The sequence below is a fragment of the Monodelphis domestica genome, chromosome 4 (assembly GCF_027887165.1).
Source record: "Monodelphis domestica isolate mMonDom1 chromosome 4, mMonDom1.pri, whole genome shotgun sequence".
Taxonomy (NCBI): domain Eukaryota; kingdom Metazoa; phylum Chordata; class Mammalia; order Didelphimorphia; family Didelphidae; genus Monodelphis; species Monodelphis domestica.
The window spans coordinates 291,372,744-291,392,322 of record NC_077230.1 but is presented as its reverse complement, the minus strand read 5'-3'; the positions used below and the strand labels follow the sequence as shown (position 1 = coordinate 291,392,322).

Sequence of the window (19,579 nt, the reverse complement as noted above, 5' to 3'; positions counted from 1 at the left end):
TTCTACCAAAATGTACTTTGTATAATATGTATGTGATTTTTCCCTTAAGGAATCTTACATATTAATCATGGGATTCAATCATGTTACTAACTGCTCAAAAACCTACAGTGATTTGCTATTGCCTCAGAAGAAAATATAAACAATTCTGTCTGGCATTCAGGGCCTGCCACAAAGACTCTCTGGTTCACACCTATCTTTCTAGCCTTATTTTATTCAACTTCCTATCATGCACTCTTATTTTACAGCCAAATAGCCATCCCTATGTTTGTCCTAGTCACTCCCTTCTCTTTATTTTAATGCTATCCTCTCTGCCTCAGAAGTATCTGTCTATACTTCTTCCTATTGAAATCTTTCTCTCCTCCAGGGCCCAGTTCAAATGCTACTTCCTTCATGAGGCTTTCCCTTATCTCCCCTAGTTAAAAGTGATCTCTCCTTTCTCAAATTCTTACATCTCTTCTTTGCCCTTTTACATTCAACACCAGCTGACCTTAAAGTTTATCTAGTGGAATCCCCTCCTTTTACAGATGAGGAAACTGAAGCCCAGAGAGATTAAGTAATTTAACCAAAGTCACACAGGGAGGAATTATCAGGGCTATGATTCAAACTCAAGTTCTCCAACTCCAAATCCAGGCTTCTGTATACTACACTATCCTGTGACCTTGCTTCTACTTTTTGTCCCTTTCTTCTCTTTCTTTACCTGTTGAGTTCTTACCCATTCTTTAAAGCATCCTACATATTATCCCCTTGCTGATGAAACAAACAAAAAATATAATGATTGTATCTATCACCATTAGAAAAATTGACTTACCTTGTTATTAACAGAGAAATTGTGTTTTAATAACTCTGTACATCTTTATACCCAGCATATATCCTTTTTTCCTAAATTATTCTACCCTTTGGTACTTAACTCATATAGTACAGTATCCATGCTATGTTCACATATAGAATGTAATCCCCTTAAGTAAGGGTAGGGAGTATTTTGTTTTTGTGTCTTTATTTCCATTGTCTAAATAGGTGCCTGGTACAGAATCAGCACTTAATAAATACTTGTTGATTGATGAGAGAAAGAAAAAGGCTGGAAAGGTAGCAAAAGATAAGGAAGTAAAGGAGACTGAGGAAGAATAGTCTAATAAATAGGACTACTAATAGCAACAAAATAGAATCTTTCAGGAAAACAAAGAAAGTATCCAAGAAGAAAAGATGATAAATAGTGTCAAATGCTGCAAAAAGGTGAAGAAGGATAATTAAGAAAAGGCTGTTTGATATTTAGATGATTTAACCTTGGCAAGAACAATTTTAGTTGAATGGTGAGGTTGGAAATCAGATTGCAAGAGGCCAAGAACTGAGTAGAATTCAAGTTACTAAATATAAACAGCTTTTTTCAAGTAGTTTGATTGTGAAAGGGAAGACAGATATGTGATTTAAAGCTTTATGTCCTTAGAAATCTAGTTCAAATTATTAATCTTAAAAATGAGGAAACTAAAAAAAAATGAGGAAACTAAGGCTTAGAGAATTTCAGTACTTGCCTCAGGTAGTAAAAAGCTTAATTAAGTACTTTGGTTGGTCACATAAGGAGAAGACAGGCTCATTGAAAAAGAGCCTGATACTGGAAAGATTGAAGGCAAAAGGAAAAAGAGACAGCAGAGAATGAAGTGTAAAGATAGTGGTATGGAAGCAAGAACAGACTTCTGAAGATAGTAGATAATAAAAGGGCCTGGCATGTTATATGGCCCATGGGGTCACAAAGAGTTAGGTACAACTGAACATTCAACCCAAGAAGTAAGTATCAGAGCAAATGGAGAAGGAAATGGCAAACTACTCCAGTATCTCTGTCAGAAAACCCCAAAAAGGGTCACAAAGAATCAGACACAATCAAAAACAACTGAACAAGTATCAGAGATGGAATTTACATCCAAGTTATCTGATAATAAATATTTTGCTCTTTCCATCAAATGATCCTGCCTAATGTTTTTGCCTTATAAGGCACTATTTTAAAAACCCTGCCCTTCCATCTTAGAATCAGTACTATGTATTACTTCCAAGGCAGAAGTGTGGTAAGGACTGGGCAATGGAGGTTAAGTGTCTTGCCCAGAATTACATAGCTAGGAAGTGTCTGAGGCCTGATTTGAACCCAGGACTTCCAATCTTTTGACCTGGCTTTCTATCTACTGAGCCACCTAACTACCCACTAATAATATACTGTAAAGAATATTCATTTGTCTTACAAATCCGCAACTCTCTAAAGAGAATGTTCTTGCTAAGTTCTCTTAAAAAAAAAAAGCTTCTAAATTTGATATTCTCCATATGCCAAGAGCACATACTGATAAAACATATTTCAAATACTCTTCTCTAATTAGATTAGATGTTAAGATTAAGTATAAAACTAAATTCAGCTGTAGTTTTAAAAAAAATTATTTTTAATTACCATAGGTATTGTTTTTAGTCTTATTCTTGACAACACAGATGTTTCCAAGTTTTCCTTGCTCTTTCTGTTGTTTGAAAGGATTTTTATTTGTGAATATATTTTCTTCTTATTTTACATATTATTTGTCTTCATAAGATCAAACATGAAACAATTAATCATTGTTAAAAATAAAGGTAAATTAAAGAAATCTGAAGGACCAAAATACCTTTTAAACATTTTTCTCTCTAAACATTATATTTTCAAGGGATCAGACATTCAAATCTTTATCTTTCATAGCCTTAAAAACACAAACCTTTTCGGGGCAGCTGGGTGCCTCAGTGGATTGAGAAGCAGGCCTAGAGATGGGAGGTCCTAGGTTCAAGCCTGGCCTCAGACACTTCCTAGTTGTAGGACCCTGGGCAAGTCACTTGACCCCCATTCCTATCCCTTACTACTCTTCTGCCTTGGAACCAATACACAGTATTGATTCCAAGATGGAAGGAAAGGGTTTTAAAAAAAAAGAAGCACAAACTTTTTCATAGACTTTAGAAAAAGTAGCATAGAATGGGAATGAGGCAATGAATTAAAAATGTTTATTTACATAAATCACCCGATATAAGACCACCTAATATAAGAAATTTTTACCTTAATACCTACCTATCCAGTCTTTCATCTTCTGTATTCCTTTTGAAGGTGCTAGTACTTTTATAGTCACCCAATTTTGTAGCTTTCTGGCCTTATAGCCCTCCAGACTGCCTAGTGGCTTACATATCTTTGTCTACAGTGCTTAACTCCAGTGTCTTACTTTTCCTGAAATACAAACATTTCCTGACCATCTCCCTAACAGGACTGACTAGTCATAGTTCAAGAATATAGAGTACTGGACATTCCAGGACTTTCTGGAGCAAGGTGATCAGACTGGATGCATTTGGGAAGCAGCTATACCCTGTCCCATGTCTATAAGAACTTATCTGGTAGTAATATGCAAACAATTTTTAGGTAATCTTAACAACACTGAGAATGGTTTATATGCATCTTGTAATGTCTAGGTGGAATAATGAGTAATTCACATGTGCATAGCAAGCTATTTTTTCCTTCCTCCTATCCCAAAAAACATAAGGAAAAAAATTATTGGTAGCCAATTCTTCACATCACAGCATCACAAGTTACAGGAAAGTAAATTCAAAGTATATACAAAGTAATATCATAGGATGAAGTTGGGAAAAGAACACTAGTAAATAATTCTGTATTTGGAGTCAAAGGATCTAGGTCCCAATCCTGGTTCTACTACTTACCCATGTAATTATGAGCAGATCACTTAAGCTCTCTCAGCCTTAATTTTTCTCTTCTGTAAAATGAGAATATTGAACTAGATGATCTCAAGTCAAGTTCAGAAGCTATTATTTTTTATGCCCCCCACACCAATTCAAAAAATGTGACAGCACCCTTGGAGAGAGTGCTAGTTGGCACAGTAGAGACAGAACAGGGGCCTAGAGTCAGGAAGACCTAAGTTCAAATGTGAATGAAAACTTACCAGCCTAAACAAATCACTTTACCACTGTTTGCCTAATTTTCCTTCTCTGTAAAATGGGGATAATAATAGCACCTACCTCTCATGGTTGTTGTGAGGATCAAATTAGATAATAATTGTAAAGCACTTAGCACAGTGATTGACACAAAGAAGATTTGATGAAAAGATGTGGCCCACTACAGTGAAAAAGGTAGGATACAAAGTGGAAAGGTGAGTCAAAACCAGAGACAAACTACTAGCAATGTCATAGGAAAAAAAAGAAAGAAAAAACTACAAAAGGGAAAGGTTAAATATAAGCCTAGCTTCAAAAATAACACACAAAGAAGAGGGAAAATGGATAGAAAGGCACAAAAAGAATATAACATTAAATATATATTTTACCAGTGAAAGAAAATAAACTAGACACTCCAATAAAAAAGTGAATGGTATATTCCCCAAAAAGACAATAGCAAGAAACTGTAGAACATTTTTCAAATCAATAAAATTACTAAAAGAAGATATTAGCATGGAAAGTATATTAGAAATCAACTCACAAACCTAATAAACAAAACGGACAACAAAATAAACAACTTAAAACAAATAATTAAGGCTCTCTTTAAGGTAGTTGAAGCCCTGATTAAGAGATTGACAGATCTAAAACTCATACACAAAAGTAAAAGAAAATTTGACAGAAGAGAAGCAAAAGCAACTTTGAAAACACACATAAATTCTATACAAGTCAAAACCATAGTCCTCAAAGACAGATACAGGGAGAGAACTAAAGAATTAGATATCTTCCAGTGGAACATAATATATTCTAAAATAAGAATAGTAACAGTAAATAATAAAAGAAAGCTGCCACATATTAATATCAGAAAAACCTACTATTTGAAACTCCAAATAACATAGTGATTAAATTTCATAATTTTAAATACCAAAAAATTTTTAAATCATCCAAGAAGAAAGGCCTTAAGTTTTTATGCTGAATCAATTCAGAAAGCCCAAACTGCTCTATAGCCATGAGAAACAAGAGAAAAGATTAAAATAGACTGTTCCAAAAAGCAAAGGAACTCAAGATGAAACCCAAAATAACATTTTTTTAAAAGCTGAACTTAATCCTACCTCAGACACATACTAGAGGGATGATCCTGAGACAAGTCACTTAGCCTCTGTATAAAATGGAGGAAATAGCATCGAATTTGCAAGGGTTTTGTGAAGATAAAATTAGATAATTTTTATAAAGCACTTTTTTCAAACCTTAAAGTGCTATGTAAGTGCTAATTGTTTCTGTTGTTATTCCATTTTTTAAAAATAAGACTTCAAACAAAGGACATTTGAAGCTTTCCTTGGGGGTAAGGAGAAAGCAGGGCAACACATGAGCAAGATGCTCAACTGGCAAACACTACAAACAATAGAAATATAAGACATTTACATTAGCACAATTACCCCCAAAAAAAAGACTAAGCAGTGGAATCATTGTTATAATGTTTCTAGGCTATTATTAAAAGAATAAAAATAAATGTTAGCAAATGATTGATTACCTTTTTAAAACCAAAAGGGATCATCAAGGGTGTTAAGTTGAAACAGTGGAAGGGGAACTAAAAGGGAATAAAGGAATGATGTGGGAGAGAGAGAGAAACTAAGGGTATGTGTTAAGAGATGAATGGTGGTGAGTGAAAGTCTGTTTTGCTCTCCCTCCCCCTCACTAGAGGATTCAAGAGGGTATGCCTGTGTGGTGTTTGAACAGGGATTGACAGAGACCAATGCTCAGACAAGAGGCTTCTATGGGATGAGATATAGACTTTTTTTCCAGGGCTTTGCAAAATGTCTGTAACCCAAGAAAACCTCCTCTGGACATAGTCCTTCCCAGAAAGACTAAATGACATTCAGCTCTGGATTTGACTTTGACCAAAACTTACTACACAGCCTTTCCCAGTTCCCTCTTTCTCCCCTTTATTCTTCTTTCTTATCCTCTAAAAGAAAGGCTAGATCTGACTGCAGTTTCTCAGAAAGGGTAGTTTATTTAAACAGGAACACAAAAGGGTTAAGGCAAAGGGATGAGGATACCCTATGAGACACTCCAGCTGTCTTTGTCTCCTTGGCTTAGCCAAGCCAATCAGCAGTGCCTTCAAAGTTCTTCCTCTATCCTCTAAACTATTAACTAAACTAGTCTACAGACAGGTAGCCAGTGTCTTTCTTGGGAAGGCACAGATAGGAAAGGGTCTTCAGGGTGACCCCGCGATGTTTCAGGGTTGAACCCCCTTAAACTGCAGGTGATTTCCACTCAGCTCCTTAGATAGATGTTCGAGTGAAAACAGGAACACTTTCTTCAGATAACAAGGATAGATCAGGAAAACTCCAGGTATCCTAAATGTTGGATCCCGAGATCTGGTCCAATACCTCTATCTCTCACTGACTCCATAGACCAAAGACCCCCCTCCTTTGTTCTATTTCCTGCAAACCTCTTTGCTCCTTCCAACTGTCATACTCCTGTCCTTGCTTTCAACATTCCAAAGTGTCCCTTTCTGTGCCAAGCTTATTCCTACAAGGGATAAAAAATACCTAAGAGGCTAATGATTTAAGAGAATATTAGTCAAAGGAGATCAAAAGAACTGGATTAATATTCCATTAACTAAATCCTGTCCTCCTTTAATTGTGAGCTAATAGGGCAGGTAAGTGAATCAGTGAATAGATAGCCAGGACTGAAGACAGGAGGTCCTGGGTTCAAATCTGGATTTGGACACTTCTTAACTGTATGGTTCTAGGCAAATCAGTTGTCTCCAATTGCCTAGTCATTATTGCTCTTCCTCCTTGGAACTCCTTGGATACATGGTATCAATTCTGTTTCTTCTCTAATTGCTACCGCTAGCATTTCTAGGACAATATTAAATAAAAGAAGTGATAGAGGGCATTCTTGCTTCACTCCTGATCTTATTGGGAAGGCTTCTAACTTATCCTCATTGTAGATGATAGTTGCTGATGGTTTTAATGATACTTATTATTTTGAGGAAAGACCCTTCTATTCCTACACTTATGGTATCAATTCTAAAACAGAAGGTAAGGGTTTTTTTAAATGGTGAAACATTGATCATATATATTTTGTACAAAATATTTCCTTCCCTTTCTCCATCATCCAGTCATTGATAGTAAATTGTCTAGTAGGGAGAAGAGAGGCAAGAGTCACAGGAGAGTCATAGATACGTTCCCATCTCTCCTGAGGTAAGCAGAAAAAAAGATAATTCTCTCAACAAACTTAAGGAGAGAATGAAGGAGATGGGAGACCACAATAAGAGGGAAAGATAGGGAAGTTAAAAGATTGCCAAAAATATTCTTACTGGGCAGAAGAGGGATTGAGGTAAAAATATGTTTTTGGTGAGAAACATGAATTTCACCTGGGGGAATGGTCTTCAGGAGAAGAATACATTCTCTGAGCAATGATTGTGCTTCTTAGGACTTCATCCTACTCCAGGAAATTAAAGAAGACATGAGTTACCAGGGATGATCAGGACTTAAGGTAGTAGAACAAACATAGATCCAGAAATAGGATTCTCGGTCTTAGGAAAGGGTTGAGTTGTCATGTCTAGAAATACGACTTCACGAATCAGCTTACAGTGTGACTACCATCACACTAAACTGGTTCCTTCATGAATTGATATTTCTGGATTTTTCCACCAAAAGTAAACACATAAGCATCAAGAAGGGAAGATTAATTTAAGATCTACAAATATATTCTCTAAGAAATGAGATAAAGGAGAGGGCTTCATATATAGTTCTTCAGAAGTTCTACCTAACATAAGGAATTGAAAAGACTAATGAAGCCACATAAGATAGGAAAGCCCATGCATGGGAAAGTAGAATTCAGAGTAGATAATAAGGAGATAGAAACAAGGAAGAGGACAAAGTAAATGAAATCTTCCTAGAAAGTTTTCAAAAAACCAATGTTACTTAAGCTAAATGATTGGATAATGGAGGAAGGGAAGGAAATATTTTGTATTATGTATATTTATATATATATATTGATATATATATATATATGGGTGAGGAAAGAGAAGAACCAGATGATTCTGAAAAGAGCTCTCCATCCACTATTCCATGTTGCCTTGCAAATGAATATCAGTACAAGAAAATATAAATATAATCCCAACAACAAAAAAAAGACATAGTAATATATACAAAAAAGAATTTAATGGCTTACATTTATACCAGGGATGCAAGGATGATTCAATATTAGGAACATATTATATCCATTATATCCAACATTAGAAAAGTAATTCATACTAAAAACAGTGAAAACAACATGATTATTTTAAGATGTGCTGTCAGTAAACATTAATTAAATTCCTACAATGTGCCTGACACTGTACTAAACACTAGGGATGCCAAAAAAGAAAGATACATAAAAAAAAATTTTGATAAAATACAGTATTCACATATGTTAAAAACTGTAAAAAAGCTTAAACATTAAAAGTCCATTTTGAATGAGTATATATCTAAAATCAATAGCTAGTATAATTTGCAAGCAAAACATTAAAAACATCAGTATATGCAAAGATAAGGATGCTACCCTTTTCCATTTAAAACACAGTTCTAGAAATGCTGGTGAAAACAGTTAGACAAGAGAAAAATCACAAGTTAATCAACAAAAAGGAAGTAAAATTATCCCTGTTTATCAATGACATTGCTTCACTTAAAAAACATAAGAGAATCAGGAAAGAAACTAATTGAAACAATGGTTTCATTAATATATGATGATACAAAATAAAATACACCAAAATCACCAGCATTTTATATAATAGAAACCAAGAAGAACTGGTAAAGATACTTCATTTAAAATAATAAAAATCACATGACTAAGACTGAGGACTAGACACTTTCTCTGATCTTCACAGTCCTCTTAACATGTCTCCAAAGGTAGAATTAGGTATAAGAGATAACAAAGTTTCAGCTATTTTTGAAGTGTTAAGGTACCAAGAATCATAAAAGTTAAAATCCAATGAACTAACAGAAGAGGATGCTAATCCTCAAGCCTTAATGCACTCACTAAGTAGGCTGCATAAACTAATCCACAGACTTGCCATAGAACTCAACTCTGCCTACCCTGCCTCACTTCTCCCAATGCTGCATGTGGAAAGGAAAACTGAATCAAGCTTGGTACCTTTCTGCCACTCAGGTGGATCAAACAGCAGTTGGAATGTTGGAGTGAAGGTATTGACAACAATGACAGTTGGTGGGGGGAGGGGTGACTTGGAAAGTGACAGTTGCTCTCCAGGACTCTCTTTCCTGGCCCTTGGACTGGAAGGAGCACTCTCTTCCTGTCTCTGGATAGAAGTACCTCCATTCCTGGATTTTCCCAACTGTGTGCTCTACCTGGATTCTTGTAATCATGTCATCGAACAAAAGGATTTAAGGGGAGCAGTTTGAATTTAAGGCTGGTCTTTAGGGGTGCTAGCCTGAAGAGACAAGCCCAACCAACTCTGAAGATCAGAACTTTTTCTTCCTCTTGCTGTCTACTGTTAAGACTTTGAACTTAAGAAAGCTAGCATAGATTAGCATAGACAGGAATAAAAGAAACTCACCATCGGCCTGCGAGGCCTGACTTCAGCTCAAAAGCTGAGAGAGACTCAGACTCAATCTGGGAAAAGTATAGGGAACCCCTCTTCCCTCTACCCTGATACCTTTCTGATCCAAACTTGTTATTAAATTCATCTTTATTTAAATAAACCCCAGTCAGTAAGAGGACTATCATTTCAAGGGAACATAGAGGGAGCCGAACCTAAGGACAACCATTCAACCATAAATGGTTCTTATTGGACCCCTGCCGGGAGACTTGGTCTAGGGGGATGCTTGTCCCTCGGGAGGGTCTGTGCTTACCTGCCTTGGGATACCTTCAACATCAATCAATAGAGAAGACACTCCCTCAGGCTATAATAGTTGGCCCATTTCTCAGGGAACCCCGTTTTTCAAAGACAGCTTCTCAGCAAGGGGTACCTCTCTCCTTTTACCTCACCAGAAACCATATTCCCTCTATCCATTCAATTCCTCCATTCCTGGTTACAAACCCTTTTATTCCCTGTACCTCTTCAATCCTCAACAATTCCTTTAACTATTACATGCAGAAACTCAAAAGACAGAAGCTTGCTCTGTTTGGGACTGCAGTGTATTATCTCTGCCACAATACTCTTCTAGAGAACTAAGGAAAAGAAGAAACTGGGGAAGGATGCCAGAATGTGCAAGGATCTACCAGATTTTCCTGAAGCAAAGGGTGGGCAGCTGTGGCCAGTTCTGCCCCCTAGTAGAAGTCACTTGGAGAAGAGACTGGGGCTTTTGAAACATGATTTGCCCAGAATGGGAGGAAGAAATTGAATGGCTTTCAGATGCAACTCCCAGGAAAACCATAATCAAAGGAGAAGTTGTTAGAAAGTGAGCAGTAGAGAAAAATATCTAAAATTACCAAAGAACTCAGGAAGACTAACACACTATTAAAGCTCTTGAGTATAAGCCGATAAACCAACAGGGAAGATACTACTAACAAAAGAAAATGTGGATTCTATATAAGCTAAAAGGGTCCAGAAATCTATGAATACATTTCAAAGAAATATGAATCAACATCTGATAAGATGATAAGCAACATCTGGATTGAATCCCAATACATCATAGAACCATGGCAAGATGTTCCAAAATAGTTTAAAAGAGAAATAAGTATTGCAAAATCAGAATTTATGGCCTGCACAGCAGAAATGATTACTAGAATTAAAGTAAAAAAGCTTAAATCCATGGTGGCAAGTCTTACTAAAGTAACAAAGAGAATAACAGATTGAGAATATAAATACATGTAAGTAAAGAACACTGAAAGAAGAGAAACAAAAAGGAATAATGTTAAAAGAAAACAAGATAAAAGTAAACCATTTTGAAAATAATATTAGTACTAATTGAAAAAATTCACATATTTCCTCCAGAAAAAAAAAACAACAACCCAGTGCTACAAACTCCAAGACATAGTGATTAAATTTAACAATTTTGGTGACAAACATACCCTGCAAGCTACCAGGAGAAAGACTGCAAAATTTGAATAACACAAGCACATTATGAATCCACTAGAATCCAGAGGAAGGAATGTAATAATGTGTTCCAAAGAGCAAAGAATTTCAAAATGCAACCCAAAGTAATATACCCTCAAAACTGAGCATAACAATTAATGAAAAAAAGTTGGAAGCTCAACATAAGAGGGGGTGGGAATGGTGGAGGAGATACATAATACAAAGAACACCAGACCTAAGCAATGATTTGCTTTTCAAACACTCCTTTACAACAGAAATGATAGAAATGTAGTAGCCAGGACAAAATAAAAGCAGAGAGTTTATTCAGAGATATCATTCTAAAAGTACACAAGGAGATGAGGTGAAAGCAGAACTCAAATAGAAATGATGGTGGAAATAGAAATGTAACATAATGGATTAAACTTTACAACACTGGGCCTACCGGTGAATCAATGTTTTGTAGGAATAAATGGCAGAAGGGAAAAGGAGAAAAAGATTTTTAAAAGGGTTATCAAAGCAAAGTTTAATAATGAATGGAAAATAATTCCTTTTTTTTTCCCAAAAAGAAGTGAGTCTAGAGAGGGACTAAAAGGGAGAAAGAAGAGAATTATTGTTTCTTTGATGTGAGTGCCTGGTATTTAGTAGGTGCTTAATAAGTGGTTAATGAATTTAATTGAAGAACATGCCCATTGACAAAGAAAGATATTTTAAGAGATAAAGACATTTGAATAGATATAATCTGCAGGGACTTGGTATTTGAAGAGATCACTCATCATTCCTCAGGTGAAAGGGGAATTAAGAGTTCTTAGAGACAGTAGACACCCAGAAGAGAGGAAGGGTATGGACCCAGATAGGAGATTTCAAGCAGGAGTGTGACAAGGAAATCACTTTAAAAGACTGATATATATTAATTTAAGGTTGCCAAGGAATTCAGCTATGTAATTCCTAAATGAAACTCAAGTCAGCAGTCAACCTTTTATGGAGGTTTTAATTACAAACAGGAGGAAGAAAGGTATTAGAGAGAGAGAAAGAGAGAGAGAGAGAGAGAGAGAGAGAGAGAGAGAGAGAGAGAGAGAGAGAGAGAGAGAGAGAGAGAGAGAGAGAGAGAGAGAGAGAGAGAGAGAGAAAGGGGAGAAAAGGGAATAGGGCTTAAATACCCCCTCTGTTTAGGCTGGGCCAAAAGGCCCAAGCCCTTAGATAGCTGAGGCAAAGAAAAGAGATCAGTCCCTATCACTCACGTGACCAAAATGGAGAAACAGTCTCAGGGGCCTCCACCTCCAGCCTCCTTCAGAGCAAAACTTTTCAGAGCACAACCTCTCAGAGCAAAACCTCTCTCCCCCAGTCCTCAGACCCCGCTATCTTTAAGGAAAACATCTAAGTTCCCTCCCCTCAGTTCTCACATCTCCCAATCACTGTCCATGTCTTCCCTGTGCCAATGGTGGCTCTAGCTTAACCCAGGACCACCCAGAGGTCTGCCCCTTTGCACATGTCTGTTGAAGGTCATATTCTCAAATAATTAAATCTTGATCCTTACTGCAGCCCTTCCTAAATCCTTTTACTCTGAGTAGGGTGGAGATTGTAGTTTCAAGACCTGGTTCTGTCATTCCAAGTATCTCTATTGTATCAATTCTAAAATCAATCATGACTCAAAGAACTTCCTGTTCTATGCTTAAGCATAGGTCAAAGCCCTTTCCATTGTTTAGCAAAAGGTTTCTGTCCTAAAGTAGTCTTAGGTAGGGAGGAGAAGGATCCTCCCATGCCAAGGGGGTTCACATTCTAATAGAGTTCTTACTATCAGTAGGAAATTTTTTCCAAGTATGAAATTTCCAACATTCATAAGTCTAAGAAATTTTAAGGTTTACAGGAGGTGGGGAGAGTGGGCAGGAAAATATGGTGAAGGCAGATTTTAATAATGAATTTCACAATCAGGAACATAGGAATTTCCTACAGTGGGGCAATATCCTCTCTTATCACCTTCAGGTACTGGTATTTCTAAAAGTGAGGCACAAAGTGAGGCACAACAGACTATGCATGAGCATCTTATACCTTATATCTCCTGAGCCCAGAATGTACCCTGAGGCAAGTAGTTGGAATACTCTTTTGCTCCCTTTTTTCCACTTCCAGGTTCTTCCCCCTACTTCCATCACTCAGTAGTCTCTCTTCCTTTGAATATGCTATTCATATCTACCACTCAGACAAAATCCTCATGGTTGTTATTTACAATGTCCCAGCTTCTTCTCCCCTTCCTTCCTCAATGAGTTTGATACCTGGTTCATAATTTTTCTCTCCTATCCAACTCTTACCTCCAAACTAGAGGATTTCAATGTGCATATTGACTGTCCCTCAACCATCCTAATCACTCAATTCTTCTATCTACTCACTTCCCATAACCCCAAACAAAGCCACACACACAAAGATAGTTATATTCTTGATCTTGCTGTGCATTTGAAGTTTATGTTTAATTGATATTGGTTTGTTGTCTATGGTTCCTTTTATCACAATGTTGTAGTCTTGTTTATCTATTTATATTTTGGTTATTTATTTTTAAACTTGTTAAATTTATATATTCCAAATGCCTTTCATCTAAATTCATGAAGGAAAAATTAACTGAATTACAAGAAGACATAGTAATACAGTACTGGTAATACTAATACATTGGGAGGAGATTTTGATGTCCCTCTCTCAGTTTTGGAGAAGTCGAACAAAAAGATAAACAGAAGGAGAAAGGTAAAAATGTACAAATTGCTGGAGAAACTAAAGTTAAAAGATCCAGGACATCTTTTAAATAAGACTGCTAAGGAATCTGTATTTCTCAGAACCACATGGAACTTTTGCAAAAATTGACCCTATATAAAGATGTTGCAAACAAATGTAAAAATACATAAATAGTAAACATGTTCTTTTCAGAAAATAACATAATAAAAAATAATAATTCAGGGAACACAAGCAAAAGACATAGACCAGGATGAAGATTTAATAACAAATCCTAAATAATGAGTAGATCAAAGAATAATCATAGAAACCATAATTATGTTTTTTCAGTGGTAATCCTGAAAACACATGCCAGAGTTTCTAGAATGTGGCTAAGGTACTTGTATGGAAGAAAATCATATCCCTAAAAGTGTATAGTAACAAAATAGGAAATGAGAGGATTAAGTAACTATAAATATATATGTGTGTGTGTGTGTGTGTGTGTGTGTGTGTGTGTGTATACATACATATATATATATATATGTATATATATATGAAAGCTAGCAAACCAACCTAAAATAAGCATGGAAGAGGAAATATTAAAAATTAGAAGGAAAATAAACTATAAACTCTATCAGTGATAAAAACTGAAAGCCAGTTCTTTGAAAAGACTAAACAGTCATTAAACTTTTAGCCAATCTGATTAAAAAGAAAAGGGCAAAAAATAAAATCAACAAAATAGCAAACAAACATAAAATCAAAACAAAACCAGGAGAAATAAAAAGAATTATCAAAACCTTCTATACAGTTATATATTAATAAAACTGGGAGCAGGAAAAGTCAAAGAATACCTTCAAAAATAGAAAATATCTAAACAGAAGACCAAAAAGCAATCAAATAATTCAATCTCCAAGAAAAGAAATAAAAATAGCTATAAAGGAAGTACCAAAGTAGGGGATGTGGAGCAGGATGACTGATCCTAATAGATTAATAGGAAAATTCTATCAGTTTAATACCAAAACTACTCAAATTATTCCAAAAAATTGAGAAAGATTTGCCATATTCTTTTATGAGACAAATATAGTCCTAATGCCTAAACCAGGGAAGGATAAGGTCGAGAAAGAGAATTATAGATCACTGTCATTAGTGAATGTCAATTCAAAATATATTAATAAAATCCTGTCAAACACTCCAGTAATTAATTAATTGGCTAATTGATTGATCTAAGAAATTGTTTATCATAATCAAGTTAGATTTATACAAGGAATGCAAGAATGATTCAACATTAGAGAAATAATCCACATGATTATATTTTTAAAACATCTTAAACTACATTATTATCTCAATAATTGCAGAAAGAACTTTTGACAACATTCATTTATGCTAAAAAATCTAGGCATAGATAAACTTTAGTATCATAAAATGTATCTGTCAATCCAAAAGAAGTATTATTTGCAATGGGGATACACTAGAACCTTTCCCATTAAATAAGGATTACTTCTCTCTCCATGATTATTTAATAAACTTCCGTAAACTATATATCAGCAAAGATACAAGACCATTAATAATGTCAGCAAAGTTGTAGGCTACAGAAAAAGCTGCAAAAATCCAATATGACATACTCGAAACATATAAATGCAATTACAAAACACTTTATAGAAATAATTCCATATCATAGAAGACATAATCAGAGCTTATAGTTGAGCTATACTAATGTTATGAGACTACTTAAAATAATTTGTAGGTTTAGTGCTATATCCATCCAACTACCAATAGATAACTTTATAGAGCTAGACAAAATAATAAAATTTATCTAAAAGAAGCAAAAGATCTAAACCTCAAGAAAAATATTGGGGAAAAAGGAAGAATGAAGGAGAAATGGCACCTCTAGATCTCAAAGTATACTATAAAATTGTTTTATAATGTTTTGTAATAGAATAGTTATAGAGTATAAAACTTTTTTTTAATTCTTTGGTAAAAATAGAAAAGGAGATAAGGAGAATAGACTATATGCAAGAATCAGAAACAGTCTTACTCATTTTCCCCATGTTGAAAATATCCTGAAATGACTTATATAGAAATGGAAGGCATTACTAAAGCTTTTAAATAAATCTGTACATATGTAAGGAGCGTTGATCAAAAGCATTTTAGATGACATCGCGGGAAGATGGCAAAGTAGAGCAAGAAGTTTCCTTGCCCTCCTAACATCTCCCACAATCAAAAATAACTTGATGTAATCAGTGCTAAAAGTGATAGAAAACAGATAGGAATCTAGAGTGAAAATGAACCACCAGGGACAACCAGGGTGTAACATTTCTGACTTCCTTGACCTTAGTCCCAGCACCACATGCCATGAGGGCAGGACCAAAGCAAACAGCATGAAATCAACTAGGCAGCTCCTAGGAACAAGGCCCTCAAACTCACCTTAATTAGATATCTGAGGGAGGGATACAGAGAAAAGAAATGAAGAGGGGGACAAACAGTAAGGTGGAAAAGAGTAGATGGAAATGCACTGCTGATAACTATGATATTTAGTGCAAATGGGATAAATACACCCATGGGACAAAATGGATGGCATAATGTATCAAAACTCAAGCTCCAACAATGTGTTGTTTACAAGAAACACTCTGGAAATGAGAAACACCCAGAGTGAAAGTGAAGGACTAGAGCAGAATATACTATGCCTCAGCTGATCCAGAGAAAGCCAGGGGTAGCAATCATAATCACTAACAGTTGGGGCTAAAATGGTTAAAATCAGGAGGCAGAGCAAGGAAACTATGTTATGTTGGGGATTACTATAGATAAGGAGCATTACTAATATTGGACCTGTGCGCACCAAGTGTTATATCATCCATATTTTAAAGGAAAAACTAAATGAGTTGCAGATGGAAATAGATAACAAAATGATAATACTGGGAGATTATAATTTTCCCTTCTCAGAACTAGATAAATCTAACCAAAAAAGAAATTAAGGAGACGAATAAAATCCTAAAGAAGTTAAATCTAATAGATATCCAGAGAGAATTTAATGGGAAAAGAAGAAAGTGTTCCTTCTCTCAGCAGTACATGGTGCCTTTAAAAAATTAACCACATATTAGGGCACAAATACAATATAGCTAAATATAGAAAAGCAAAAATGTTAAATACATTCTTTTCAGGCCATAACACAATAAAAATCATATAAAATAAGAGACCATGGAAATAAAAAGTAAAAAGTAACTGGAGACTAAATAAACTTAAAGAATGAATGGGATAAAGAACAAATTATTAAAATAATAAATCTCATTAAAGAGAATGATAACAACAAGAAAGCACAACAAAACCTAAGGGATACAGCAAAAACACTAATTAGAAGAAAATTTTTATCTCTAAATGATTATGTTAATAAAATAGAAAAAGAAAAAACAAATTGGAACGCAATTTTTAAAAACTAGAAAAAAGAACAAAATAAAAATCCCCAAAGAAACACTAAGTTAGAAATCCTAAAAACTAAAGGTGAGATCAATAAAATTGGATAAAAGACCATTCAATTAATAAATAAGTCTAGGAGTTAGTTTTATGAAAAAAAATCAACAAAATTGACAAACCATTGGTTAATCTGATTTTTAAAAGGGAGAAAGAAACCAGATCATTAGCATTAAAGATTAAAAGAGTAAATATACTACCAATGAAGATGAAATTAAAGCAATTATTAGGAGTTACCAAAAAATATTTCTTATAGCTTGGTATCAAATCCTTGAGCAGAGTGAATGATCCTCTACCCTGTTGTTTTCTCTGAAGCTCCCTGAGTACAGGACATATAAACATTGGGTCATAATATACCTGCTTAAAGCTAAGATCTAAACCAAAGAATGTTCATAATCCAAACAAGGTTGCTGGTAGAACAGTGATGGTTTAGAGAAAATAAATATTCTGCAGAAATCTTCAACATTCATCATACTATGGAAGTAATCATGCATTCCTGAGGGGTTGTGGCATCTGAATAAAAGTTCCACTGGTTATAACCAAGCTGGAAAGACTTGGTTTTGGAAAGAGTATGGTCCTGGAAACAGATTGTGTCTGCTACCTAAGGACCAATCTAGCTAAATATGAGCCTATAATGCATGTTATCTGAGAACCAGACTGGTTAAGTTGATCAAATTAAATGTTAATAGGAATATGGAGAAAAAGACCTAATATTACATTACTAAAGCAGTTGTAAATTATTTTTCAGAAAACAAAATAGAATTACACATTAAGAACTATAAAACTATGCTTATTCATCTAGGGATCCCATTTCTAGAATTAGACTCTACGGGCATTTTTGAGAGGATAAAAAGCTGTGTATGTATAAAAATATTCATGGAAGCTTTGATTGTCATGACAGAATAATTGGAGATAACACAGATGCAATGACTTGGGGAGTTGGTTGAATAGTTTTTGATATTTGACATAATAGATTATATTATGCTATTAGAAATTATAAAAATTGGAAATACAAAAAAATAAGGCAAATAGATGAAGAGGTGAAAAGAAAAGAAAAGGGAATAAGAATAATATATACTACAATTACATTTTTAATAGCCATAAAATCAAGAGATAAAGGTATCAAAGTAAAACAAATCCAAAGGGAACTCAAAAGCAGAGGGTGCTTATATTAGCATATATAATTCATATATTTTAAATAAATTATAAACAATGTGGAGCTTGTGGTCTCTAGGCCTGGCTCTCCAGCCACTGAACCACCTAGTGCCCCCCCCCACCTTTTTTTAAAATGCAACTCAAGGACCACTTAATACATGAGTCTTTCCTAAACCTCCAACTGCAAGTACCTTCTCTCCCAAACTAACTTGTAAATAACTACTTTATGTATTTATTCTATGTGTTCTAATATATGTACTTGTCATTCCTATTACTATATAAATTCATTGAGAGTAGGTATTATTTCATTCATTTTAATTTTATCACCAGTGCTTGACAGTCAATGCTTAATAATTGCTTGCTGAGGAGTAGCTGTATGGCTCATTGGATAAAAAGCCATGCCTAGAGCTGGGAAGTCCTGAGTTCAAATATGACATTAGACCCTTACTAGCTGTATGACCCTGGGCAGGTCTTAACTCCAGTTGCCTAGCCCTTACCACTCCTCTGCCTTGGAACTAATATTTCAAATCAATTCTAAGACTTCTGTTTTTAAAGGTAAGTGTTTATGATTTTCTCCCCTCACCCAATGTAGATACACAGTGGAATGGAATGAATATAAACTATGTCCAGGGAATGTTTCATTAAAACATAATACTGTATACATGTTTGATGTTTTGCAAAAGCCTGTTTAATTCACTTTGTAAAATAGTTTGTCTTTATGATAAAAATTAATAATTTGGTTTTATAGAAGTCAAAAGAGGAAGATTCTGGAATTAATACCACTCTTCAGGTATATTTCTTTGGAAAGGAAGGAAAAAAGAAACTTCACTATAAAGAATTTCGAAGGTTAGTATGCATTTAGAGAAACTTCAAGTTATAAAATGTAATGTTATCAATATTTTAAAATAAATATTTTTTCAGTTATCCGCTAGAACAACTACAATACTAAGAAATATTTGCAGATTTGTCCCTAAGAATTCAGTAAGTATAAAGCTAAAAAATCATTCACAAATGTAGTGACCCTTAATTTTTAAAATACCATAGCACTTTAAAAAGTAATATCGGGGGCAGCTGGGTAGCTCAGTGGAGTGAGAGCCAGGCCTACAGATGGGAGGTCCTAGGTTCAAATCTGGCCTCAGACACTTCCCAGCTGTGTGACCCTGGGCAAGTCACTTGACCCCCATTGCCTAGCCCTTACCACTCTTCTGCCTTGGAGCCAATACACAGTATTGACTCCAAGAAGGAAGGTAAGGGTTTAAAAAAAAAAGCAAAAAAGGGAAAGGACCTATAAGTATGTGTATAAAATATTTAAAACAG

The 19,579-nt window shown here is 35.0% G+C and overlaps 1 protein-coding gene across 1 annotated transcript in view; it reads left to right on the top strand.

Moving 5' to 3' along the window:
• Positions 1-19,579, top strand: part of MICU2 (mitochondrial calcium uptake 2) — a 186,467-nt gene that overhangs the window by 154,011 nt on the left and 12,877 nt on the right. Inside the window, exon 8 of the mRNA XM_007495212.3 lies at positions 19,011-19,108. Within this exon, the coding sequence (XP_007495274.2) occupies positions 19,011-19,108 (98 nt within the window). The remainder of the gene's footprint in view (positions 1-19,010; positions 19,109-19,579) is intronic.